The sequence below is a fragment of the Musca autumnalis genome, unplaced genomic scaffold (genome assembly GCF_047663935.1).
Source record: "Musca autumnalis isolate F117 unplaced genomic scaffold, ASM4766393v1 scaffold_4, whole genome shotgun sequence".
NCBI classification, from domain to species: Eukaryota; Metazoa; Arthropoda; class Insecta; order Diptera; family Muscidae; genus Musca; species Musca autumnalis.
The window spans coordinates 24,430,542-24,457,702 of record NW_027411977.1 but is presented as its reverse complement, the minus strand read 5'-3'; the positions used below and the strand labels follow the sequence as shown (position 1 = coordinate 24,457,702).

General features: G+C 38.8%; 1 protein-coding gene across 17 annotated transcripts in view; it reads left to right on the top strand.

Annotated features, from left to right (window-relative positions):
• The window catches only part of LOC141403579 (protein still life, isoform SIF type 1-like), a 392,764-nt gene that overhangs the window by 239,214 nt on the left and 126,389 nt on the right, over positions 1 to 27,161 (top strand). For all 17 annotated transcript variants that reach the window (XM_073986229.1, XM_073986221.1, XM_073986220.1 and 14 more), the window contains 2 exons: positions 9,126 to 9,308; positions 9,384 to 9,584. In XM_073986229.1, coding sequence (XP_073842330.1) covers positions 9,126 to 9,308; positions 9,384 to 9,584 — 384 coding nt within the window. The remainder of the gene's footprint in view (positions 1 to 9,125; positions 9,309 to 9,383; positions 9,585 to 27,161) is intronic.

Below are 27,161 nucleotides of genomic sequence, written 5' to 3'. Positions count from 1 at the left end.
CATGTCACCATAGTCCATGGACATAGGAGGCTATGGTGTGACTATGTGGCGTATGGTATATGACATTCATTATACGCCACCCTATCATCCATTGGACCATCCAACCAACAACCAACAGCAGCAGCAGTCGAAAACAGAAACTGGCGACAAATATCATCCATGTTTGATGTTGTCGCTACGCGTGGTTGTGCAGATTATGCAATCTGAAATTGCTGTTGGCTATTATGTGCACCGGTCCATGAGTTGGTTATGTATGCACGCCAGTACACATACATAGATACCACATACATCATACATACATATCTACATTTATGCATGGCTTTCCACACGTTGTGTATTCATTGCATGCATTCACTCGTATATGGGAGTGTGAGTGTTTATTTTTTGTATGTGCGTGCATGTGTGTGCATGCATAGACATTTTTATTTTTGGGAAATGAATTAGTCGTATTGCAAATGCCTGGCATAACATTGCATCGCCTACATTGCAATGCAAGGCGAATACTGTTGCCTGCTGCCTAGCCTGTAGTAAGTGTTACCATGCTCTGTTTTTGCGCTCTAATTATTTTTCAGCTTTCAATTTAATTTTCCTTTTTTGGTACTCTTCCGATCCCGCTTCCCTGGGTTTCCTTTCTTTCAACACACACGAACACACCTAAACACTCGCTTGGAGTCTTCGTTGCGATTTTCTCTCCCTTCCATCCATCCTTTTTAGCTAACTGCTGAATGGAAAAACCAACACGAAACGAAACGTAACGAAAGTAAAAAAGAGCAACAACAATAATAATAATCACAACAACAAACAAACACCATCATTTGTACAATCGCGCTAGCACACACACACATACGTATTCACTGCACACATAAATGTTTTCTTTGCAAATGTGCACCACCAACCAATTCGTGCACACGTGTGGATGAATACATTCTGCTCTATGCCACCATCATTGGTGAGCAAACAGACACATACACGCTCGTAAACCAAACCGTCGTGTCTGTAGCATTAAAACGAGAAGAATACCAAAACACACAACAAAAGTGGCGCCCAACGTTAACGATAACAAATGTTTAAACTGTGATTCCATTGATGAAGATTTAATTTTCTTTAAGAATTTAAAAAAGTAGAAGTAGCGGAACTGTCCAGACAAATATATACCCTAAACCTATGGTAGTAGATCCAACACTGACTAGGAACAAAAAACAAATTTCAGAACAATTTGTTTAAATTAATTTAAACGACGCCAAAGTACTATCCTTATGCTTTTATAGACCCTTTCTGAAAGAAAGGGTGCTTCTAAAGCCCCCTTCTGCTTCTAAAGACCTTTTCTGACTTTTCTGAAAGAAAGGGTGCTTCTAAAGCCCCCTTCTGCTTCTAAAGACCCTTTCTGACTTTTCTGAAAGAAAGGGTGCCTCTAAAGACCCTTTCTGACAGAACGGGTTCTACTATAGACCCTTTCTGACAGAAAGGGTGCTTCTATAGACCCTTTCTGAAATAAAGGGTGCTTCTATAGACCCTTTTCTGACAGAAAGGGTGCTTCTATAGACCCCTTTCTGACAGAAAGGGTGCTTCTATAGACCCCTTTCTGACAGAAAGGGTGCTTCTATAGACCCCTTTCTGACAGAAAGGGTGCTTCTATAGACCCCTTTCTGACAGAAAGGGTGCTTCTATAGACCCCTTTCTCACAGAAAGGGTGCTTCTATAGACCCTTTCTGACAGAAAGGGTACTTCTATAGACCCTTTCTGACAGAAAGGGTGCTTCTATAGACCCTTTCTGACAGAAAGGGTGCTTCTATAGACCCTTTCTGACAGAAAGGGTGCTTCTATAGACCCTTTCTGACATAAAGGGTGCTTCTATAGACCCCTTTCTGACAGAAAGGGTGCTTCTATAGACCCCTTTCTTACAGAAAGGGTGCTTCTATAGACCCCTTTCTGACAGAAAGGGTGCTTTTCTAGACCCCTTTCTGACAGAAAGGGTGCTTCTAAAGACCCTTTCTGACAGTAAGGGTGCTTCTATAGACCCTTTCTGACAGAAAGGGTGCTTCTATAGACCCTTTCTGACATAAAGGGTGCTTCTATAGACCCTTTCTGACAGAAAGGGTGCTTCTATAGACCCTTTCTGACAGAAAGGGTGCTTCTATAGACCCTTCCTGAAAGAAAGGGTGCTTCTATAGACCCTTTCTGACAGAAAGGGTGCTTCTATAGACCCTTTCTGACAGAAAGGGTGCTTCTATAGACCCTTTCTGACAGAAAGGGTACTTCTATAGACCCTTCCTGAAAGAAAGGGTGCTTCTATAGACCCTTCCTGAAAGAAAGGGTGCTTCTATAGACCCTTCCTGAAAGAAAGGGTGTTTCTATTGACCATTTTTGAAAGAAAGGGTGTTTCTATTGACCATTTTTGAAAGAAAGGGTGTTTCTATAGACCATTTTTGAAAGAAAGGGTGCTTCTACAGACCATTTTTGAAAGAAAGGGTGCTTCTATAGACCATTTCTGAAAGAAAGGGTGCTTCTATAGACCATTTTTGAAAGAAAGGGTGCTTCTATAGACCATTTTTGAAAGAAAGGGTGCTTCTATAGACCCTTCCTGAAAGAAAGGGTGCTTCTATAGACCATTTCTGAAAGAAAGGGTGCTTCTATAGACCCTTCCTGAAAGAAAGGGTGCTTCTATAGACCCTTCCTGAAAGAAAGGGTGCTTCTATAGACCCTTCCTGAAAGAAAGGGTGCTTCTATAGACCCTTCCTGAAAGAAAGGGTGCTTCTATAGACCCTTCCTGAAAGAAAGGGTGCTTCTATAGACCCTTCCTGAAAGAAAGGGTGCTTCTATAGACCCTTCCTGAAAGAAAGGGTGTTTCTATTGACCATTTTTGAAAGAAAGATGTTTCTATTGACCATTTTTGAAAGAAAGGGTGTTTCTATAGACCATTTTTGAAAGAAAGGGTGCTTCTACAGACCATTTTTGAAAGAAAGGGTGCTTCTATAGACCATTTCTGAAAGAAAGGGTGCTTCTATAGACCATTTCTGAAAGAAAGGGTGCTTCTTTAGACCCTTCCTGAAAGAAAGGGTGCTTCTATAGACCATTTCTGAAAGAAAGGGTGCTTCTATAGACCCTTCCTGAAAGAAAGGGTGCTTCTATAGACCCTTCCTGAAAGAAAGGGTGCTTCTATAGACCCTTCCTGAAAGAAAGGGTGCTTCTATAGACCCTTCCTGAAAGAAAGGGTGCTTCTATAGACCCTTCCTGAAAGAAAGGGTGCTTCTATAGACCCTTCCTGAAAGAAAGGGTGCTTCTATAGACCCTTCCTGAAAGAAAGGGTGCTTCTATAGACCCTTCCTGAAAGAAAGGGTGTTTCTATTGACCATTTTTGAAAGAAAGATGTTTCTATTGACCATTTTTGAAAGAAAGGGTGTTTCTATAGACCATTTTTGAAAGAAAGGGTGCTTCTACAGACCATTTTTGAAAGAAAGGGTGCTTCTATAGACCATTTCTGAAAGAAAGGGTGCTTCTATAGACCATTTCTGAAAGAAAGGGTGCTTCTTTAGACCCTTCCTGAAAGAAAGGGTGCTTCTATAGACCATTTCTGAAAGAAAGGGTGCTTCTATAGACCCTTCCTGAAAGAAAGGGTGCTTCTATAGACCCTTCCTGAAAGAAAGGGTGCTTCTATAGACCCTTCCTGAAAGAAAGGGTGCTTCTATAGACCCTTCCTGAAAAAAAGGGTGTTTCTATTGACCATTTTTGAAAGAAAGGGTGTTTCTATAGACCATTTTTGAAAGAAAGGGTGCTTCTATAGACCATTTCTGAAAGAAAGGGTGCTTCTATAGACCATTTTTGAAAGAAAGGGTGCTTCTATAGACCATTTTTGAAAGAAAGGGTGCTTCTATAGACCCTTCCTGAAAGAAAGGGTGCTTCTATAGACCATTTCTGAAAGAAAGGGTGCTTCTATAGACCATTTCTGAAAGAAAGGGTGCTTCTATAGACCCTTCCTGAAAGAAAGGGTGCTTCTATAGACCCTTCCTGAAAGAAAGGGTGCTTCTATAGACCCTTCCTGAAAGAAAGGGTGCTTCTATAGACCCTTCCTGAAAGAAAGGGTGCTTCTATAGACCCTTCCTGAAAGAAAGGGTGCTTCTATAGACCCTTCCTGAAAGAAAGGGTGCTTCTATAGACCCTTCCTGAAAGAAAGGGTGCTTCTATAGACCCTTCCTGAAAGAAAGGGTGTTTCTATTGACCATTTTTGAAAGAAAGATGTTTCTATTGACCATTTTTGAAAGAAAGGGTGTTTCTATAGACCATTTTTGAAAGAAAGGGTGCTTCTACAGACCATTTTTGAAAGAAAGGGTGCTTCTATAGACCATTTCTGAAAGAAAGGGTGCTTCTATAGACCATTTCTGAAAGAAAGGGTGCTTCTTTAGACCCTTCCTGAAAGAAAGGGTGCTTCTATAGACCATTTCTGAAAGAAAAGGTGCTTCTATAGACCCTTCCTGAAAGAAAGGGTGCTTCTATAGACCCTTCCTGAAAGAAAGGGTGCTTCTATAGGCCCTTCCTGAAAGAAAGGGTGCTTCTATAGACCCTTCCTGAAAGAAAGGGTGTTTCTATTGACCATTTTTGAAAGAAAGATGTTTCTATTGACCATTTTTGAAAGAAAGGGTGTTTCTATAGACCATTTTTGAAAGAAAGGGTGCTTCTACAGACCATTTTTGAAAGAAAGGGTGCTTCTATAGACCATTTCTGAAAGAAAGGGTGCTTCTATAGACCATTTCTGAAAGAAAGGGTGCTTCTATAGACCCTTTCTGACAGAAAGGGTGCTTCTATAGACCCTTCCTGAAAGAAAGGGTGCTTCTATAGACCCTTGCTGGAAGAAAGGGTGCTTCTATAGACCCTTCCTGAAAGAAAGGGTGCTTCTATAGAACCTTCCTGAAAAAAAGGGTGCTTCTATAGACCCTTCCTGAAAGAAAGGGTGCTTCTATAGACCCTTCATGAAAGAAAGGATGCTTCTATAGACCCTTCATGAAAAAAAGGATGCTTCTATAGACCCTTCCTGAAAGAAAGGTTTATAGACCATTGCTGAAAGAAAGGGTGCTTCTATAGAACCTGTCTGAAAAAAGGTGCTTCTATAGATCCTGTCTGAAAAAAGATGCTTCTATAGACCCTTTCTGGCATAAAGGGTGCTTCTATAGACCCCTTTCTGAAAAAAAGGGTGTTTCTATAGACCCCTTTCTGACAAAAAGGGTGCTTCTATAGACCCCTTTCTGACAGAAAGGGTGCTTTTCTAGACCCCTTTCTGACAAAAAGGGTGCTTCTATAGACCCTTTCTGGCATAAAGGGTGCTTCTATAGACCCCTTTCTGACAGAAAGGGTGCTTCTATAGACTCCTTCCTGACAAAAAAGGTGCTTCTATAGACCCCTTTCTGACAGAAAGGGTGCTTTTCTAGACCCCTTTCTGACAAAAAGGGTGCTTCTATAGACCCCTTTCTGACAGAAAGGGTGCTTCTAAAGACCCTTTCTGACAGTAAGGGTGCTTCTATAGACCCTTTCTAACAGAAAGGGTGCTTCTATAGACCCTTTCTAACAGAAAGGGTGCTTCTAAAGACCCTTTCTGACAGTAAGGGTGCTTCTATAGACCCTTTCTGATAGAAAGGGTGCTTCTATAGACCCCTTTCTGACAGAAAGGGTGCTTCTAAAGACCCTTTCTGACAGTAAGGGTGCTTCTATAGACCCTTTCTGATAGAAAGGGTGCTTCTATAGACCCTTTCTGACAGAAAGGGTGCTTCTATAGACCCTTTCTGACAGAAAGGGTGCTTCTATAGACCCTTTCTGACAGAAAGTGTTCTTCTATGGACCCTTTCTGACAGAAAGGGTGCATCTATAGACCCTTTCTGACAGAAAGGGTGCTTCTATAGACCCTCTCTGACAGAAAGGGTGCTTCTATGGACCCTTTCTAACAGAAAGGGTGCTTCTATAGACCCTTTCTGACAGAAAGGGTGCTTCTATAGACCCTTTCTGACAGAAAGGGTGCTTCTATAGACCCTTTCTGACAGAAAGGGTGCTTCTATAGACCCTTTCTAACAGAAAGGGTGCATCTATAGAACCTTTCTGACAGAAAGGGTGCTTCTATAGACCCTTTCTGACAGAAAGGGTGCTTCTGTAGACCCTTTCTGACAGAAAGGGTGCTTCTATAGACCCTTCCTGAAAGAAAGGGTGCTTCTATAGACCCTTCCTGAAAGAAAGGGTGTTTCTATTGACCATTTTTGAAAGAAAGGGTGTTTCTATTGACCATTTTTGAAGGAAAGTGTGTTTCTACAGACCATTTTTGAAAGAAAGGGTGCTTCTATAGACCATTTTTGAAAGAAAGGGTGCTTCTATAGACCATTTCTGAAAGAAAGGGTGCTTCTATAGACCATTTCTGAAAGAAAGGGTGAAAAAAGGTGCTTCTATAGACCCTGCCTGAAAAAAGGTGCTTCTATAGACCCTTCACATATGTATCGATTTCAATTTCTTCTGGAGTTGATTTTTTTCTTAAATTCTACACATATAATTGAATATCCAACATTTGAAAGTTTTTTGGAGAGTAGTCTGCTTGTGTGATACACTTGACTGTTTCAGAATAGAGATTTAAGTTCTTCGGTCTTCCACTGACGACATTTATTCTGGAAAGTTTTACTGCCTTAGACTTAGTCCCACAACATATGTGAAAGTAAACATATATATGCTAACCACTGTGCACACGGCTTTGAAAAAAAATAACTGTTAAATAACACGGATCAGAAGAGGACTTTGTTGCACCTGGTTTCAATTTGATGCTGAACGATTGGTACACAAACAACAACACATACATAAATGCGTCATTCATAGAAATTTGTCACATTTGTTGCACATGTAACACTTTTCTTCAACATTAGGGTGGATGAACATATTTTATATAGAATTATGCCTACAGAAAATCTTTTTAAGGTATTCTATATATAGAAAATTAAAAACTCTTCTGCCTGCAGAAAATATTTCTAAATAATCCACGACTTTGACAAGGCCCTGAAAAAATATTCTATATAATCCACGTTTTTAACAGGTGCTGATAGAATATTATTTAATGATTCACGCCCTTGACCAGGATCTGAAAACATATTATTTAATGTTTCACGCCTTTGACCAGGATCTGAAAACATTATTTAATAATATGGCCTTTGATCAGGCCCTTAAAGAATATTCTTTAATAATCCACCTTTTGAAGTTATTCTGCGTATAGAAGACCCTTAGAAGGTCTTCTGCTTTGAGGGACCTTTTGAAAGTTTTAGAGGTCTTCTAACTATTTGTGACCTGTAGCAGGAAATCTGCCTATAGAAGACCTAAAGAAGGTTCAATAGAAGATCAATGTCAATAGAAGACCTTTAGTAAGTATTTTTCCTAAAGAAGAAAATTAAAATGTCTTCTGATTTTATAAGGTCTTCTGCATAGAAAAGCCTATAAACGGACCTCTGCCTACAGAATATATTTAGAAGGTCCCATGTCTATTAAAAATCTAGCCTACAGAAGATTTTCTGCATATAAAATACCTTTATAAAGTCTTCTGCCTATCGAACAACATTAGGGGATCTTCTGCCTACAGAAGACCTTTAAAAGGTCTTCTGGCTATAGAAGAAAAATAAAAGGTCTTCTGCCTGTAGAAGACCCTCAGAAGGTAGTTTGTCTAGAGAACACCTTTAGGAGATCTCCTACATTTGGAAGATTCTTAGAAGACTTTAGAATGTCTTCTGCCTGTAAAAGACCTTCATAAGGTCTTCTTCCTGTAAAAGACTTTTAGAAGATATTTTGTCAATAGAAGGTGTTCCGCCTACAGATGCAAATTAGAAGGTCTTCTGGCTATTTTTTGCCTACCTATAGAAGACATTCAGAAGCTCTTCAGCCTATAGAAGACCTAAACAAGGTCATCAGCCTAAATAAGATCTTTGAAAGGTCTTTTACCTACAGAAGGCCGTTGGAAGGTCATATGCCTATTGAACAACTTTAGGAGATCTTCTACTTGGAGAATCCTTATAGAAGCTGCCTGTAAAGACCTTCGGAAGGTATTTAACCCTGAGCATACCTTTAGCAGATCTCTCACATTTCGAAGGTCCTTGGAAGGTCTCCTGGTCCATCTGAATTTATTCCTTTCAATATTCCTCCATTACACCCCAATATTCTTCTTTTTTTATTGTCAATTCATGACACACATAGTTTGTATTTGCTTGTTTATTTCGTTGGTATTTTCTTTTGTTTTTGTTGTTGTATGCAGTTTGTTTTTGTTATTTTATTTGGCATTGTTGGTATGAGGAGACAAAGTTAGTGGGAGGGTATATTTGGCTCACCAACAGACGGACCGACAATGAATGCCGATGATAAGTAGACACGTGTAAGCAGATGTGTGCAGATGCATTACAAATCTCGGTGACAGTGTGTGCCACCATAGTACGACGAAAGGCATAAAAGAATGGGGAACAACACGAAAGCGAATCATAGTCATCACTAGCGTGTAGCCTGTGTTTATGGTAGGACATGGGCATACAAATGGACAAACACACACATGTGTGTGTGTAGTGTGTGAAAGGATGCTGTGCCATCTGGTATATATATATGTTGGGGCATGCAATGAAATCTACTTTGTGTAATGCAAGAAAAATGGATTTGTATACCAGCAAAAGCTAGGCGAACAAACAAATTCAAACACACAGATTTACATACTCTTGTAGGTATGTTGGTATGTATAATGTAACGGGCAAAAAGAGGCTGGGGAGATTTTTAAAATATATTATATATGTATATGTGTTTCAGCTATAGTCTGTATAGAACAACAGCACAAAAAAGCCATCATAGAAAGAAAGGCGAAACACAAAACAACAAGCAACAAAAATATATCCAACTAATGGGCGTTGAAAATAATGACAAAAGCATACAATGTCGACAATAATACATCCATACAAACGTATGTAGTTAGGTATATACATGTATGTCACATATAAATACATGTGTGTAAATGATGCCGTGTAGTTTTATTTGGAACTTTGTTAAAATTACATTTGAGTTACATTGTGGGGCGACTATTCCAGTTATGTGTCCTTACCTAACGCTTTCTCTTCTGTCTCTCTCTATATCTCTCCCCCTAGGATCACAAGCTAAAACACATGGCCGAATTACAACAATCTGTGGTTACCGATCAGGATACCCGTCTTCAAATCCAAGGTCAAATACTGCAATGGGAAGAGAACTTGGAACGTTTACATTGTGAACAATTCCGTTTGCGTTGTTACATGGCATCGCTGCAAAGTGGCGAATTGCCAAATCCAAAGGTAAGGACATCATCGGAAAAGCATACTTCCGATTTCTGAATGACTTATTAAATTTTCTTTTGTTTTCATTTTCAGTCCTTGCTCACGCATGTTTCACGCCCCACGAAAAATACGTTGAATAAATTGGGCGTGTTTACGGTTTCCTCTTTCCATGCCTTTATTTGTGCTCGCTCACCATCGTTGCTGAATAATTTGTTGGCGGGTCGTGGTGCCACAAAACGACGACCACCAATGCTGTCACGTTCGAATAGCGGTTCCAGTCGTCGTTCAATGCAGGTAAGATATAAAGCCAAATATTACTACACAAACTCACGATGGCGCAATGTTAAGCACGGGCGCTTTGCACCCCGAATGCCCCGGTTCGAGTTCCACGCCTTTGAGCAGGCCCTGAAAAAATATTCTTTAATAATCCACGCCTTTGAGCAGGCCCTGAAAAAATATTCTTTAATAATCCACGCCTTTGAGCAGGCCCTGAAAAAATATTCTTTAATAATCCACGCCTTTGAGCAGGCCCTGAAAAAATATTCTTTAATAATCCACGCCTTTGAGCAGGCCCTGAAAAAATATTCTTTAATAATCCACGCCTTTGAGCAGGCCCTGAAAAAATATTCTTTAATGATCCACGCCTTTGAGCAGGCCCTGAAAAAATATTCTTTAATAATCCACGCCTTTGAGCAGGCCCTGAAAAAATATTCTTTAATAATCCACGCCTTTGAGCAGGCCCTGAAAAAATATTCTTTAATAATCCACGCCTTTGAGCAGGCCCTGAAAAAATATTCTTTAATAATCCACGCCTTTGAGCAGGCCCTGAAAAAATAGTCTTTAATAATCCACGCCTTTGAGCAGGCCCTGAAAAAATATTCTTTAATAATCCACGCCTTTGAGCAGGCCCTGAAAAAATAGTCTTTAATAATCCACGCCTTTGAGCAGGCCCTGAAAAAATATTCTTTAATAATCCACGCCTTTGAGCAGGCCCTGAAAAAATATTCTTTAATAATCCACGCCTTTGAGCAGGCCCTGAAAAAATATTCTTTAATAATCCACGCCTTTGAGCAGGCCCTGAAAAAATAGTCTTTAATAATCCACGCCTTTGAGCAGGCCCTGAAAAAATATTCTTTAATAATCCACGCCTTTGAGCAGGCCCTGAAAAAATATTCTTTAATAATCCACGCCTTTGAGCAGGCCCTAAAAAAATATTCTTTAATAATCCACGCCTTTGAGCAGGCCCTGAAAAAATATTCTTTAATAATCCACGCCTTTGAGCAGGCCCTGAAAAAATATTCTTTAATAATCCACGCCTTTGAGCAGGCCCTGAAAAAATATTCTTTAATAATCCACGCCTTTGAGCAGGCCCTGAAAAAATATTCTTTAAAAATCCACGCCTTTGAGCAGGCCCTGAAAAAATATTCTGTAATAATCCACGCCTTTGAGCAGGCCCTGAAAAAATATTCTTTAATAATCCACGCCTTTGAGCAGGCCCTGAAAAAATATTCTTTAATAATCCACGCCTTTGAGCAGGCCCTGAAAAAATATTCTTTAATAATCCACGCCTTTGAGCAGGCCCTGAAAAAATATTCTTTAATAATCCACGCCTTTGAGCAGGCCCTGAAAAAATATTCTTTAATAATCCACGCCTTTGAGCAGGCCCTGAAAAAATATTCTTTAATAATCCACGCCTTTGAGCAGGCCCTGAAAAAATATTCTTTAATAATCCACGCCTTTGAGCAGGCCCTGAAAAAATATTCTTTAATAATCCACGCCTTTGAGCAGGCCCTGAAAAAATATTCTTTAATAATCCACGCCTTTGAGCAGGCCCTGAAAAAATATTCTTTAATAATCCACGCCTTTGAGCAGGCCCTGAAAAAATATTCTTTAATAATCCACGCCTTTGAGCAGGCCCTGAAAAAATATTCTTTAATAATCCACGCCTTTGAGCAGGCCCTGAAAAAATATTCTTTAATAATCCACGCCTTTGAGCAGGCCCTGAAAAAATATTCTTTAATAATCCACGCCTTTGAGCAGGCCCTGAAAAAATATTCTTTAATAATCCACGCCTTTGAGCAGGCCCTGAAAAAATATTCTTTAATAATCCACGCCTTTGAGCAGGCCCTGAAAAAATATTCTTTAATAATCCACGCCTTTGAGCAGGCCCTGAAAAAATATTCTTTAATAATCCACGCCTTTGAGCAGGCCCTGAAAAAATATTCTTTAATAATCCACGCCTTTGAGCAGGCCCTGAAAAAATATTCTTTAATAATCCACGCCTTTGAGCAGGCCCTGAAAAAATATTCTTTAATAATCCACGCCTTTGAGCAGGCCCTGAAAAAATATTCTTTAATAATCCACGCCTTTGAGCAGGCCCTGAAAAAATATTCTTTAATAATCCACGCCTTTGAGCAGGCCCTGAAAAAATATTCTTTAATAATCCACGCCTTTGAGCAGGCCCTGAAAAAATATTCTTTAATAATCCACGCCTTTGAGCAGGCCCTGAAAAAATATTCTTTAATAATCCACGCCTTTGAGCAGGCCCTGAAAAAATATTCTTTAATAATCCACGCCTTTGAGCAGGCCCTGAAAAAATATTCTTTAATAATCCACGCCTTTGAGCAGGCCCTGAAAAAATATTCTTTAATAATCCACGCCTTTGAGCAGGCCCTGAAAAAATATTCTTTAATAATCCACGCCTTTGAGCAGGCCCTGAAAAAATATTCTTTAATAATCCACGCCTTTGAGCAGGCCCTGAAAAAATATTCTTTAATAATCCACGCCTTTGAGCAGGCCATGAAAAAATATTCTTTAATAATCCACGCCTTTGAGCAGGCCCTGAAAAAATATTCTTTAATAATCCACGCCTTTGAGCAGGCCCTGAAAAAATATTCTTTAATAATCCACGCCTTTGAGCAGGCCCTGAAAAAATATTCTTTAATAATCCACGCCTTTGAGCAGGCCCTGAAAAAATATTCTTTAATAATCCACGCCTTTGAGCAGGCCCTGAAAAAATATTCTTTAATAATCCACGCCTTTGAGCAGGCCCTGAAAAAATATTCTTTAATAATCCACGCCTTTGAGCAGGCCCTGAAAAAATATTCTTTAATAATCCACGCCTTTGAGCAGGCCCTGAAAAAATATTCTTTAATAATCCACGCCTTTGAGCAGGCCCTGAAAAAATATTCTTTAATAATCCACGCCTTTGAGCAGGCCCTGAAAAAATATTCTTTAATAATCCACGCCTTTGAGCAGGCCCTGAAAAAATATTCTTTAATAATCCACGCCTTTGAGCAGGCCCTGAAAAAATATTCTTTAATAATCCACGCCTTTGAGCAGGCCCTGAAAAAATATTCTTTAATAATCCACGCCTTTGAGCAGGCCCTGAAAAAATATTCTTTAATAATCCACGCCTTTGAGCAGGCCCTGAAAAAATATTCTTTAATAATCCACGCCTTTGAGCAGGCCCTGAAAAAATATTCTTTAATAATCCACGCCTTTGAGCAGGCCCTGAAAAAATATTCTTTAATAATCCACGCCTTTGAGCAGGCCCTGAAAAAATATTCTTTAATAATCCACGCCTTTGAGCAGGCCCTGAAAAAATATTCTTTAATAATCCACGCCTTTGAGCAGGCCCTGAAAAAATATTCTTTAATAATCCACGCCTTTGAGCAGGCCCTGAAAAAATATTCTTTAATAATCCACGCCTTTGAGCAGGCCCTGAAAAAATATTCTTTAATAATCCACGCCTTTGAGCAGGCCCTGAAAAAATATTCTTTAATAATCCACGCCTTTGAGCAGGCCCTGAAAAAATATTCTTTAATAATACACGCCTTTGAGCAGGCCCTGAAAAAAAATTTTCTTTAATAATCCACGCCTTTGAGCAGGCCCTGAAAAAATATTCTTTAATAATCCACGCCTTTGAGCAGGCCCTGAAAAAATATTCTTTAATAATCCACGCCTTTGAGCAGGCCCTGAAAAAATATTCTTTAATAATCCACGCCTTTGAGCAGGCCCTGAAAAAATATTCTTTAATAATCCACGCCTTTGAGCAGGCCCTGAAAAAATATTCTTTAATAATCCACGCCTTTGAGCAGGCCCTGAAAAAATATTCTTTAATAATCCACGCCTTTGAGCAGGCCCTGAAAAAATATTCTTTAATAATCCACGCCTTTGAGCAGGCCCTGAAAAAATATTCTTTAATAATCCACGCCTTTGAGCAGCCCCTGAAAAAATATTCTTTAATAATCCACGCCTTTGAGCAGGCCCTGAAAAAATATTCTTTAATAATCCACGCCTTTGAGCAGGCCCTGAAAAAATATTCTTTAATAATCCACGCCTTTGAGCAGGCCCTGAAAAAATATTCTTTAATAATCCACGCCTTTGAGCAGGCCCTGAAAAAATATTCTTTAATAATCCACGCCTTTGAGCAGGCCCTGAAAAAATATTCTTTAATAATCCACGCCTTTGAGCAGGCCCTGAAAAAATATTCTTTAATAATCCACGCCTTTGAGCAGGCCCTGAAAAAATATTCTTTAATAATCCACGCCTTTGACCAGGCCCTGAAAAAATATTCTTTAATAATCCACGCCTTTGACCAGGCCCTGAAAAAATATTCTTTAATAATCCACGCTTTTGAGCAGGCCTTGAAAAAATATTCTTTAATAATCCACGCCTTGGAGCAGGCCCTGAAAAAAATATTCTTTAATAATCCACGCCTTTGAGCAGGCCCTGAAAAAATATTCTTTAATAATCCACGCCTTTGAGCAGGCCCTGAAAAAATATTCTTTAATAATCCACGCCTTTGAGCAGGCCCTGAAAAAATATTCTTTAATAATCCACGCCTTTGAGCAGGCCCTGAAAAAATATTCTTTAATAATCCACGCCTTTGAGCAGGCCTTGAAAAAATATTCTTCAATAATCCACGCCTTTGACAAGGCCCTGAAAAAATATTCTTTAATAATCCACGCCTTTGAGCAGGCCCTGAAAAAATATTCTTTAATAATCCACGCCTTTGAGCAGGCCCTGAAAAAATATTCTTTAATAATCCACGCCTTTGAGCAGGCCCTGAAAAAATATTCTTTAATAATCCACGCCTTTGAGCAGGCCCTGAAAAAATATTCTTTAATAATCCACGCCTTTGAGCAGGCCCTGAAAAAATATTCTTTAATAATCCACGCCTTTGAGCAGGCCTTGAAAAAATATTCTTCAATAATCCACGCCTTTGACAAGGCCCTGAAAAAATATTCTTTAATAATCCACGCCTTTGAGCAGGCCCTGAAAAAATATTCTTTAATAATCCACGCCTTTGAGCAGGCCCTAAAAAAATATTCTTTAATAATCCACGCCTTTGAGCAGGCCCTGAAAAAATATTCTTTAATAATCCACGCCTTTGAGCAGGCCCTGAAAAAATATTCTTTAATAATCCACGCCTTTGAGCAGGCCTTGAAAAAATATTCTTCAATAATCCACGCCTTTGACAAGGCCCTGAAAAAATATTCTTTAATAATCCACGCCTTTGAGCAGGCCCTGAAAAAATATTCTTTAATAATCCACGCCTTTGAGCAGGCCCTAAAAAAATATTCTTTAATAATCCACGCCTTTGAGCAGGCCCTGAAAAAATATTCTTTAATAATCCACGCCTTTGAGCAGGCCCTGAAAAAATATTCTTTAATAATCCACGCCTTTGAGCAGGCCCTGAAAAAATATTCTTTAATAATCCACGCCTTTGAGCAGGCCCTGAAAAAATATTCTTTAAAAATCCACGCCTTTGAGCAGGCCCTGAAAAAATATTCTTTAATAATCCACGCCTTTGAGCAGGCCCTGAAAAAATATTCTTTAATAATCCACGCCTTTGAGCAGGCCCTGAAAAAATATTCTTTAATAATCCACGCCTTTGAGCAGGCCCTGAAAAAATATTCTTTAATAATCCACGCCTTTGAGCAGGCCCTGAAAAAATATTCTTTAATAATCCACGCCTTTGAGCAGGCCCTGAAAAAATATTCTTTAATAATCCACGCCTTTGAGCAGGCCCTGAAAAAATATTCTTTAATAATCCACGCCTTTGAGCAGGCCCTGAAAAAATATTCTTTAATAATCCACGCCTTTGAGCAGGCCCTGAAAAAATATTCTTTAATAATCCACGCCTTTGAGCAGGCCCTGAAAAAATATTCTTTAATAATCCACGCCTTTGAGCAGGCCCTGAAAAAATATTCTTTAATAATCCACGCCTTTGAGCAGGCCCTGAAAAAATATTCTTTAATAATCCACGCCTTTGAGCAGGCCCTGAAAAAATATTCTTTAATAATCCACGCCTTTGAGCAGGCCCTGAAAAAATATTCTTTAATAATCCACGCCTTTGAGCAGGCCCTGAAAAAATATTCTTTAATAATCCACGCCTTTGAGCAGGCCCTGAAAAAATATTCTTTAATAATCCACGCCTTTGAGCAGGCCCTGAAAAAATATTCTTTAATAATCCACGCCTTTGAGCAGGCCCTGAAAAAATATTCTTTAATAATCCACGCCTTTGAGCAGGCCCTGAAAAAATATTCTTTAATAATCCACGCCTTTGAGTAGGCCCTGAAAAAATATTCTTTAATAATCCACGCCTTTGAGCAGGCCCTGAAAAAATATTCTTTAATAATCCACGCCTTTGACCAGGCCCTGAAAAAATATTCTTTAATAATCCACGCCTTTGACCAGGCCCTGAAAAAATATTCTTTAATAATCCACGCCTTTGACCAGGCCCTGAAAAAATATTCTTTAATAATCCACGCTTTTGAGCAGGCCTTGAAAAAATATTCTTTAATAATCCACGCCTTGGAGCAGGCCCTGAAAAAAATATTCTTTAATAATCCACGCCTTTGACCAGGCCCTGAAAAAATATTCTTTAATAATCCACGCCTTGGAGCAGGCCCTGAAAAAAATATTCTTTAATAATCCACGCCTTTGACCAGGCCCTGAAAAAATATTCTTTAATAATCCACGCCTTTGAGCAGGCCCTGAAAAAATATTCTTTAATAATCCACGCCTTTGAGCAGGCCCTGAAAAAATATTCTTTAATAATCCACGCCTTTGAGCAGGCCCTGAAAAAATATTCTTTAATAATCCACGCCTTTGACCAGGCCCTGAAAAAATATTCTTTAATAATCCACGCCTTTGACCAGGCCCTGAAAAAATATTCTTTAATAATCCACGCTTTTGAGCAGGCCTTGAAAAAATATTCTTTAATAATCCACGCCTTGGAGCAGGCCCTGAAAAAAATATTCTTTAATAATCCACGCCTTTGACCAGGCCCTGAAAAAATATTCTTTAATAATCCACGCCTTTGAGCAGGCCCTGAAAAAATATTCTTTAATAATCCACGCCTTTGAGCAGGCCCTGAAAAAATATTCTTTAATAATCCACGCCTTTGAGCAGGCCCTGAAAAAATATTCTTTAATAATCCACGCCTTTGAGCAGGCCCTGAAAAAATATTCTTTAATAATCCACGCCTTTGAGCAGGCCCTGAAAAAATATTCTTTAATAATCCACGCCTTTGAGCAGGCCCTGAAAAAATATTCTTTAATAATCCACGCCTTTGAGCAGGCCCTGAAAAAATATTCTTTAATAATCCACGCCTTTGAGCAGGCCCTGAAAAAATATTCTTTAATAATCCACGCCTTTGAGCAGGCCCTGAAAAAATATTCTTTAATAATCCACGCCTTTGAGCAGGCCCTGAAAAAATATTCTTTAATAATCCACGCCTTTGAGCAGGCCCTGAAAAAATATTCTTTAATAATCCACGCCTTTGAGCAGGCCCTGAAAAAATATTCTTTAATAATCCACGCCTTTGAGCAGGCCCTGAAAAATATTCTTTAATAATCACGCCTTTGAGCAGGCCCTGAAAAAATATTCTTTAATAATCCACGCCTTTGAGCAGGCCCTGAAAAAATATCTTTAATAATCCACGCCTTTGAGCAGGCCCTGAAAAAATATTCTTTAATAATCCACGCCTTTGAGCAGGCCCTGAAAAAATATTCTTTAATAATCCACGCCTTTGAGCAGGCCCTGAAAAAATATTCTTTAATAATCCACGCCTTTTGAGCAGGCCCTGAAAAAATATTCTTTAATAAATCCACGCCTTTGAGCAGGCCCTGAAAAAATATTCTTTAATAATCCACGCCTTTGAGCAGGCCCCTGAAAAATATTCTTTAATAATCCACGCCTTTGAGCAGGCCCTGAAAAAATATTCTTTAATAATCCACGCCTTTGAGCAGGCCCTGAAAAAATATTCTTTAATAATCCACGCCTTTGAGCAGGCCCTGAAAAAATATTCTTTAATAATCCACGCCTTTGAGCAGGCCCTGAAAAAATATTCTTTAATAATCCACGCCTTTGAGCAGGCCTGAAAAAATATTCTTTAATAATCCACGCCTTTGAGCAGGCCCTGAAAAAATATTCTTTAATAATCCACGCCTTTGAGCAGGCCCTGAAAAAATATTCTTTAATAATCCACGCCTTTGAGCAGGCCCTGAAAAAATATTCTTTAATAATCCGCGCCTTTGAGCAGGCCCTGAAAAAATATTCTTTAATAATCCACGCCCTTTGAGCAGGCCCTGAAAAAGTATTCTTTAATAATCCACGCCTTTGAGCAGGCCCTGAAAAAATATTCTTTAATAATCCACGCCTTTGAGCAGGCCCTGAAAAAATATTCTTTAATAATCCACGCCTTTGAGCAGGCCCTGAAAAAATATTCTTTAATAATCCACGCCTTTGAGCAGGCCCTGAAAAAATATTCTTTAATAATCCACGCCTTTGAGCAGGCCCTGAAAAAATATTCTTTAATAATCCACGCCTTTGAGCAGGCCCTGAAAAAATATTCTTTAATAATCCACGCCTTTGAGCAGGCCCTGAAAAAATATTCTTTAATAATCCACGCCTTTGAGCAGGCCCTGAAAAAATATTCTTTAATAATCCACGCCTTTGAGCAGGCCCTGAAAAAATATTCTTTAATAATCCAAGCCTTTGAGCAGGCCCTGAAAAAATATTCTTTAATAATCCACGCCTTTGAGCAGGCCCTGAAAAAATATTCTTTAATAATCCACGCCTTTGAGCAGGCCCTGAAAAAATATTCTTTAATAATCCACGCCTTTGAGCAGGCCCTGAAAAAATATTCTTTAATAATCCACGCCTTTGAGCACGCCCTGAAAAAATATTCTTTAATAATCCACGCCTTTGACCAGGCCCTGAAAAAATATTCTTTAATAATCCACGCCTTTGACCAGGCCCTAAAAAAATATTCTTTAATAATCCACGCCTTTGACCAGGCCCTAAAAAAATATTCTTTAATAATCCACGCCTTTGACCAGGCCCTGAAAAAATATTCTTTAGTAATCCACGCCTTTGACCAGGCCCTGAAAAAATATTCTTTAATAATCCACGCCTTTGACCAGGCCCTGAAAAATATTCTTTAATAATCCACGCCTTTGACCAGGCCCTGAAAAAATATTCTTTAATAATCCACGCCTTTGACCAGGCCCTGAAAAAATATTCTTTAATAATCCACGCCTTTGACCAGGCCCTGAAAAATATTCTTTAATAATCCACGCCTTTGAGCAGGCCCTGAAAAATATTCTTTAATAATCCACGCCTTTGAGCAGGCCCTGAAAAAATATTCTTTAATAATCCACGCCTTTGAGCAGGCCCTGAAAAAATATTCTTTAATAATCCACGCCTTTGAGCAGGCCCTGAAAAAATATTCTTTAATAATCCACGCCTTTGAGCAGGCCCTGAAAAAATATTCTTTAATAATCCACGCCTTTGAGCAGGCCTGAAAAATATTCTTTAATAATCCACGCCTTTGAGCAGGCCCTGAAAAAATATTCTTTAATAATCCACGCCTTTGAGCAGGCCCTGAAAAAATATTCTTTAATAATCCACGCCTTTGAGCAGGCCCTGAAAAAATATTCTTTAATAATCCACGCCTTTGAGCAGGCCCTAAAAAAATATTCTTTAATAATCCACGCCTTTGACCAGGCCCTGAAAAAATATTCTTTAATAATCCACGCCTTTGACCAGGCCCTGAAAAAATATTCTTTAATAATCCACGCCTTTGACCAGGCCCTGAAGAAATATTCTTTAATAATCCACGCCTTTTGACCAGGCCTGAAAAAATATTCTTTAATAATCCACGCCTTTGACCAGGCCCTGAAAAAATATTCTTTAATAATCCACGCCTTTGACCAGGCCCTGAAAAAATATTCTTTAATAATCCACGCCTTTGACCAGGCCCTGAAAAAATATTCTTTAATAATCCACGCCTTTGACCAGGCCCTGAAAAAATATTCTTTAATAATCCACGCCTTTGACCAGGCCCTGAAAAAATATTCTTTAATAATCCACGCCTTTGACCAGGCCCTGAAAAAATATTCTTTAATAATCCACGCCTTTGACCAGGCCCTGAAAAAATATTCTTTAATAATCCACGCCTTTGACCAGGCCCTGAAAAAATATTCTTTAATAATCCACGCCTTTGACCAGGCCCTGAAAAAATATTCTTTAATATTCCACGCCTTTGACCAGGCCCTGAAAAAATATTCTTTAATAATCCACGCCTTTGACCAGGCCTGAAAAAATATTCTTTAATAATCCACGCCTTTGACCAGGCCCTGAAAAAATATTCTTTAATAATCCACGCCTTTGACCAGGCCCTGAAAAAATATTCTTTAATAATCCACGCCTTTGACCAGGCCCTGAAAAAATATTCTTTAATAATCCACGCCTTTGACCAGGCCCTGAAAAAATATTCTTTAATAATCCACGCCTTTGACCAGGCCCTGAAAAAATATTCTTTAATAATCCACGCCTTTGACCAGGCCCTGAAAAAATATTCTTTAATAATCCACGCCTTTGACCAGGCCCTGAAAAAATATTCTTTAATAATCCACGCCTTTGACCAGGCCCTGAAAAAATATTCTTTAATAATCCACGCCTTTGACCAGGCCCTGAAAAAATATTCTTTAATAATCCACGCCTTTGACCAGGCCCTGAAAAAATATTCTTTAATAATCCACGCCTTTGACCAGGCCCCTGAAAAAATATTCTTTAATAATCCACGGCCTTTGACCAGGCCCTGAAAAATATTCTTTAATATTCCACGCCTTTGACCAGGCCCTGAAAAAATATTCTTTAATAATCCACGCCTTTGACCAGGCCCTGAAAAAATATTCTTTAATAATCCACGCCTTTGACCAGGCCCTGAAAAAATATTCTTTAATAATCCACGCCTTTGACCAGGCCCTGAAAAAATATTCTTTAATAATCCACGCCTTTGACCAGGCCCTGAAAAATATTCTTTAATAATCCACGCCTTTGACCAGGCCCTGAAAAAATATTCTTTAATAATCCACGCCTTTGACCAGGCCCTGAAAAAATATTCTTTAATAATCCACGCCTTTGACCAGGCCCTGAAAAAATATTCTTTAATAATCCACGCCTTTGACCAGGCCCTGAAAAAATATTCTTTAATAATCCACGCCTTTGACCAGGCCCTGAAAAAAATATTCTTTAATAATCCACGCCTTTGACCAGGCCCTGAAAAAATATTGTTTAATAATCCACGCCTTTGACCAGGCTCTGAAAAAATATTGTTTAATAATCCACGCCTTTGACCAGGCCCTGAAAAAATATTCTTTAATAATCCACGCCTTTGACCAGGCCCTGAAAAAATATTCTTTAATAATCCACGCCTTTGACCAGGCCCTGAAAAATATTCTTTAATAATCCACGCCTTTGGCCAGGCCCTGAAAAAATATTCTTTAATAATCCACGCCTTTGACCAGGCCCTGAAAAAATATTCTTTAATAATCCACGCCTTTGACCAGGCCCTGAAAACATATTCTTTAATAATCAACGCCATTGACCAGGCCCTGAAAAAATATTCTTTAATAATCCACGCCTTTGACCAGGTCCACATTTTTTTTTTAATAATCCACGCCTTTGACCAGGCCCTCAAACAATATTCTTTTATAATCCACGCCTTTGACCAGACCCTTATAAAATATTGTTTAATAATCTTCGCTTTTGACCAGGCCCTGAAAATTATTCTCTGAAAATCCACGCCCTTTGACCAGACCCTGATTTATTTCACATTACTTTGTTTCCAGATTTTTGTTCGATGAATACCAAACATTTCAATTATCCCAAATTGAATCAAACAAAAGGAACAACTTCCACCCTTTAACACCGACTACTAGGCGTAACAACAACAATTAAATGCAACTTATTTTTCATGTTGCTGTATTTGTTTGCCTGTAATTTTCACACTAATCGTTTCAAAGTTTATTGAAACGTAACAAAACGATCGATTGATTTTGAGTCATTTAACAACGTTTAGATAAATGTTGTGGAAAACAACTTCAATAAAAATAAAACACAACAGAATTACTCCATTATCCCGTTACCTGAAGTCCGCCTCGGCAAACCATGAATATCATCACTATGCTCTTTCTTGTTGCATAGCCATAAATCAATAAGCTTTAATAATTGTTTCAGTTGTTAAAGTAAATCATCAGTGTCCCCCACCTTCTATCATCGTTCATCGGCTTTTTTTTAATTCATTTCAATTACAGATGTCAGTGTCCGCCCAGTTTGTAGTTTTATTCATTTATTTGTTGCAGTTTTTTTGTGTTTCTTTGCTTAATGAACGTTAAAGCGGACATAGCTCATTGTTGCTCAAAAGCAAGCCTGCCAAACGAATATACATATATCCTGCCTGGTTGTGCATGCATGTCAAACATGTGTTGCAAAGACTAGTCTGCTTTCCAGGCATTACTTATGCTAAGGCCTGAAAATACAGTTCGTGTGCGTGTGTGTGTGGTTCATGTGAATGGCTATAATTCCCTGGAACATGGAATTTGTACAAATATTTTTGAACAGCACATCTACTACATACATACACACAAACATATGATGTTTGTAGGCATAAGCACTTATGTGTGTATGGGAATGAGCCAAATAGTGTTGTTGTTGTTTAAGAATTTTCCCTGTTGCAAATCGACCAAAAGCGATTAACAGCGATCGTTCCAAAGGATTTCTTTTTCAATGGTTAACTTTAGAAGGATTTCTCTCCAAGGAACCCCTATAGAAGGTTTTCGGTTGACAGAAAATATTTAGAAGGCATTTGATCTTTCAACCATAGAAGAAGACCTCAAGAAGGTCCTTGGTCAATAGAATCAATTAAAAGGTCTTTTGTATATAGAGGAGCATAAAATGTCTTTAACAGGCCTTGTGTCGACTGAAGACCTGAAGTAGGTTTACTGACCATAACTGATCTATAGAAGGTATTCGGTCACTGATGGAGTTTCTACGACCATACCTAACCCTCTTCTCTTCGGTCTAATGAAGACTATTAGTAAGTCCTTCGAACATAGAAGACCAATAGTAGGCTTTCGATCTTCTAAAGACCTTTCCACTGAAAATAAAAGACCTTTAGAACGTATCTTCTGTATAAAAAGAACTTTAGAAGTTCTTCGGTTCATAGAAAATCTTTAGAAGGTCTTGTGCCCACTGAAGACCTTTAGAAGGTTGTAGGTCCACAAAGTATTTTGACCATAGAACACTTTAGTGGGTTTTCGGTCTACTAAAGACCTTTCGACGGTAGAAGAAAACTAGGAGATATTTAGAAGGTCCTCAAGCCACAGAAGATATTTAGAAAGTCTTCGGATCATAGAATACCTTAAGAATATCTTCAGGCTGTAGAAGACCTATTGAAGATCCTTCGATTTTCAAGCCCTAGAAGACATTTGAAAGGTCTCTTGCCCATAAGACATTTTGAAGATCTTGATGTCATATAAGACCTTTAGAAGGTATTCGAGCCATAGAAGACCTTTAGAAGTTCTTCATGCCATAGAAGACATTTACAAGGTCTTCGAACCATAGAAGACCTTAAGAAGGTCTCCTGTCGACAGAAGAACTTTAGAAGTTTTTTTTTTCGACTGTAGAAGATCTTTAGGAAATCCTTCGATCTTCAGCCATAGAACACATTTGGAAGGTCTTTTGAGGTCTTCATGCCATAGAGGAACTCTAGAAGGTATTGGAGCCATAGAAGATCATTAGAAGGTCTTCGGACAATAGAAGACTTTAAGAAGGTCTCCTGTCGACAGAGGACCTTTAGAAGCTCTTTAGACTGTAGAAGATCTTTAAATAATCCTTCGAGAAGACATTTGAAAGGTCTTCTGTTCGTAGAAGACAGTTTGAAGGTCTTCATGCCATATAAGACATTTAGAAGGTCTTCGGACCATAGAAGACCTTAAGAAGTTCTCCTGTCGATAGAAGACCTATAGAACATCTTTAGACTCTAGAAGATCCTTCCATCTTCAAGCCGAAGAAGACATTTGGAAGGTATTCTGTGCGTAGAAGACTTTTGAAGGTCTTCATGCCATAGAAGACATTTAGAAGGTCTTCGGACCATAGAAGACCCTAAGAAGGTCTCCTGTCGATAGAAGACCTTTAGAAGGTCTTTAGACTCTACAAGATCTTTAGAAGATCCTTCCATCTTCAAGCCGAAGAAGACATTTGGAAGGTCTTCTGTCCGTAGAAGACATTTTGAAGGTCTTCATGACATAGGGGAACCTTAATAGGTATTCGAGCCATAGAACTCCTTTGGAAGGTCTTGATGCCATAGAAGATATTTAGAACGTCTTCGGACCATAGAAAACCTTAAGAAGGTCTTCTGTTGACAGCAGACCTTTAGAAGGTCTTTAGGCTGTAAAAGACCTTTAGAAGGTCATTCGATCTTCAAGCCATAGAATACATTTGGAAGGTCTTCTTTCCGTAGAATACATTTAGAAGATCTTCGGACCAAATAAGACCATAAGAAGGTCTACTGTCGACAGAAGACCTTTAGATGGTCTTTAGACTGTAAAATATCTTAAGACGATCCTTCGATCTTCAAGCCCTAGAGGGCATTTTGAAGGTCTTCATGCCATAGAAGACCTTTAGAAGGTATTCGACCCATAGAGGGCCTTTAGAAAGTCTTCATGCCATAAAAGGCCTTTACAAAGTCTTCGGATGATAGAAGACCTTAAGAAGGTCTCCTGTTGACAGAAGCTCTTTAGAAGTTAGTTAGACTGTAGAAGAGCATTCGATCTTCAAGCCATAGAAGACCTTTAGAAGGTCTGTAGACAGTAGAAGGTCTTAGAAGATCCTTAGGTCTTCTGTTCGCAGAAGGCATTTGAAAGGTCTTCTGTTCATAGAAAAAGAAGGTCTTCAGACCATACCAGACCTTTAGAATGAAGGTCTTCAGGCCATTGATCTTTTGAAGGTTTTCAAATCATAGAAGACCTTTAAAAAGTCATCTGGCTGCCAAAGACTTTTAGAAGGTCTTCAGGTCATAGAAAACATTGAGAAAATCGTCGGTCCATAGAAGATCTTGAAAATGCCGTAGCTCCTCAAAAGACCTTTAGAAGATCTGCAGGCCATATAAGATCTTAAGAAGGTCTTCAGGCCATAGACGATTTTTAGATCTTCGATTGAAAACATTTGGAATGTCCCTGGACCATAGAAAAACTTTAGAAACTACTACGGAGAAGACCCTTAGGCAGTTTTCTGACCATAAAATACCCTTATAAGGTGCCCTATCTGTAGAAACATTTGCATGTCATCGGTCTATAGAAGACCTTCAGTAGAGCATCGATCCATAAAATGCCTTTAGAAAGTCTTCGATCCATAGAAGACCTTTTGATAGTCGTTGGACCAAATAAGACATTTTGAAGTCCTTCAGGCTGTAGATAATTTTTAGAAAGTCTTCTGTCCACAAAATACCTTTAGAACGGACTCGGGCCATAGAAGAACTTTAGATAGTCTCAAGGCCATAGAAGACCCTTAAAAGGTCTTTTGGCCATAAATGGCGCATAGAAGGACTTCAGGCCATAGAAGACCCTTAGAAGGTCTTCTGTCCATAGATGACGCATAGAAGGTCTTCAGGTAATAGAAGATATTTAGAAGGTATTATTTTCATAGAAGACCTATAGAAACTCCTCAGGCATAGAAAGCCATTAGGAGGTCTACAGGTGATAGTAAAAGTCTTCAGGCTATAGCATAACTTTAGAAGGGTGTCAAGACCTAGAAGAAATTTAGAAGACACTTAGAAGGTATTCTGTCCATAGAACAATTTTAAAATTTCTTCAGTCCATAGAAGACCCCATAAAGGTCTTCAGTCCACGGAACACCTTTAAAGGGCATTTAGTCCATGGAAGACCTTTAGAAGGTCTTTCGTCCATAGAAGAGCTTTAAAAGGTATTCAATCCAAAAGGTCTTCAATCAATAGAAGGCCTTAAAAAGGTCTTCGGTACATAGAAAACCGTCAGAAGGTCTTCGGTCCATAAAAACCCAATAGAAGATATTCGGTTCATGGGAGACAATAAGAAGATATTGTGCCTTCTATGGTATTTAGAAGGTTTTCAGTCCATAGTAGACCTGCGAAATGTCTTCAGTCCGTAGAATACCTATAAAAAATCTTCGGGCCCTAAAAAACCTTAAGAAGTTATGCTGTCCGTAGAAGACTTCTAGAACGTCTTCAAGCCATAGAAGACATTTACAAGGTCTTCTGTCCGCAGAAGACGTTTAGAAGGTCTTCAGGCTATGGAAGACATTTGGAAGGTCATCAGGCCATAGAAGACCTTTAGAATGTCTGCAGTTCGTAGAAGACTTTTAGAAGGTTTTCATGCCATAGTAGTCCCTTATTAGGTATTAAGGTCATAAGAAGGTCGTCTGCCCATAGAAACCTTCAGAAGCCCCTCAGGTAATAGAACCCCTTTAGAAGATCTTCAAACCATAGAAGACCTTTAGAAAATCTTCGGTCCATGGAAGATGTCCCTAAAAGGTCTTGGGTCCATAGAAAACCTTTAGAATATCCTAGGATAATAGAAGACCTTTAGAAGGTCTTCGGCCAACAGAAAACTTTTAAAGATCATCAGTCCATAGAAGACCTTTAAAAGGTCTTTTGTCCATATAAGACCTCTAAAAGTTCGGTCCATAGAAAAATTTTAGAAGGTCTACGATTCATAAAAGACCTTTAGAATGTCTTCCCTCCATGGAAGACATTTAGAAGGCCCTTGGATTATGGAATACTTTCAAAAGGTCTTCGGTCCATAGAAAAGCTTTAGAAGGTCCATGGATCAGTGAAGGCCTTCACAAGATCTATCGTCTACAGAGAAATGTTTAAAGCCCATTGGGCCTTTAGAAAATATTTGGTCCACAGAAATCTATTAAAAGGTCCTTGAACCATAGAAGAAGAAGAAGAAGAAGACCTTTAAAAGCTCTATATATTAAAGCACATTTCATATAATTTTTCACCAAAAATTCCTAGTGGCGATGGCACACCCTCCCTCTGTGGCATAATGCACTTATGCAGATACATAAATATTCCGTCCACTTACAAGCATGTAGTTATGTTGTAGTTTTTCATTTTTGTTGTTGTTGCTGTGATAGTTCGAAGCTGTTGTTGTTGTTGGTGTATTCATTCCGCATACAAATTATGTAAAGCATGCATGCAAACAAGTCTTTTTTGCGGTTTTCCGGCCTGGCTTTATTGCAGTCAACAACCCCGCAATAATAAAAGCTGAAAAAATGGCTACAACAACAACAACAAGAAGAGCAACCAAAAACAAAAAGGAATTGAGCATTGATTGAATCAGAATTTTATTATGGTGGTTGTCCGTTGTTGTTTGTTCGTGGCGGCAATAGTGGCAGTCGTTGTTCGTGTCGATGTTGTTGCTGCTGCTGCCGCTCATGATGATGGTATTCTTCTTTGAATTGGACGGACGGGCGTTGCAAAGAACATTTTTATAATTTCGCCACTTGTATGCCTTTTGACTGATTGTTGTA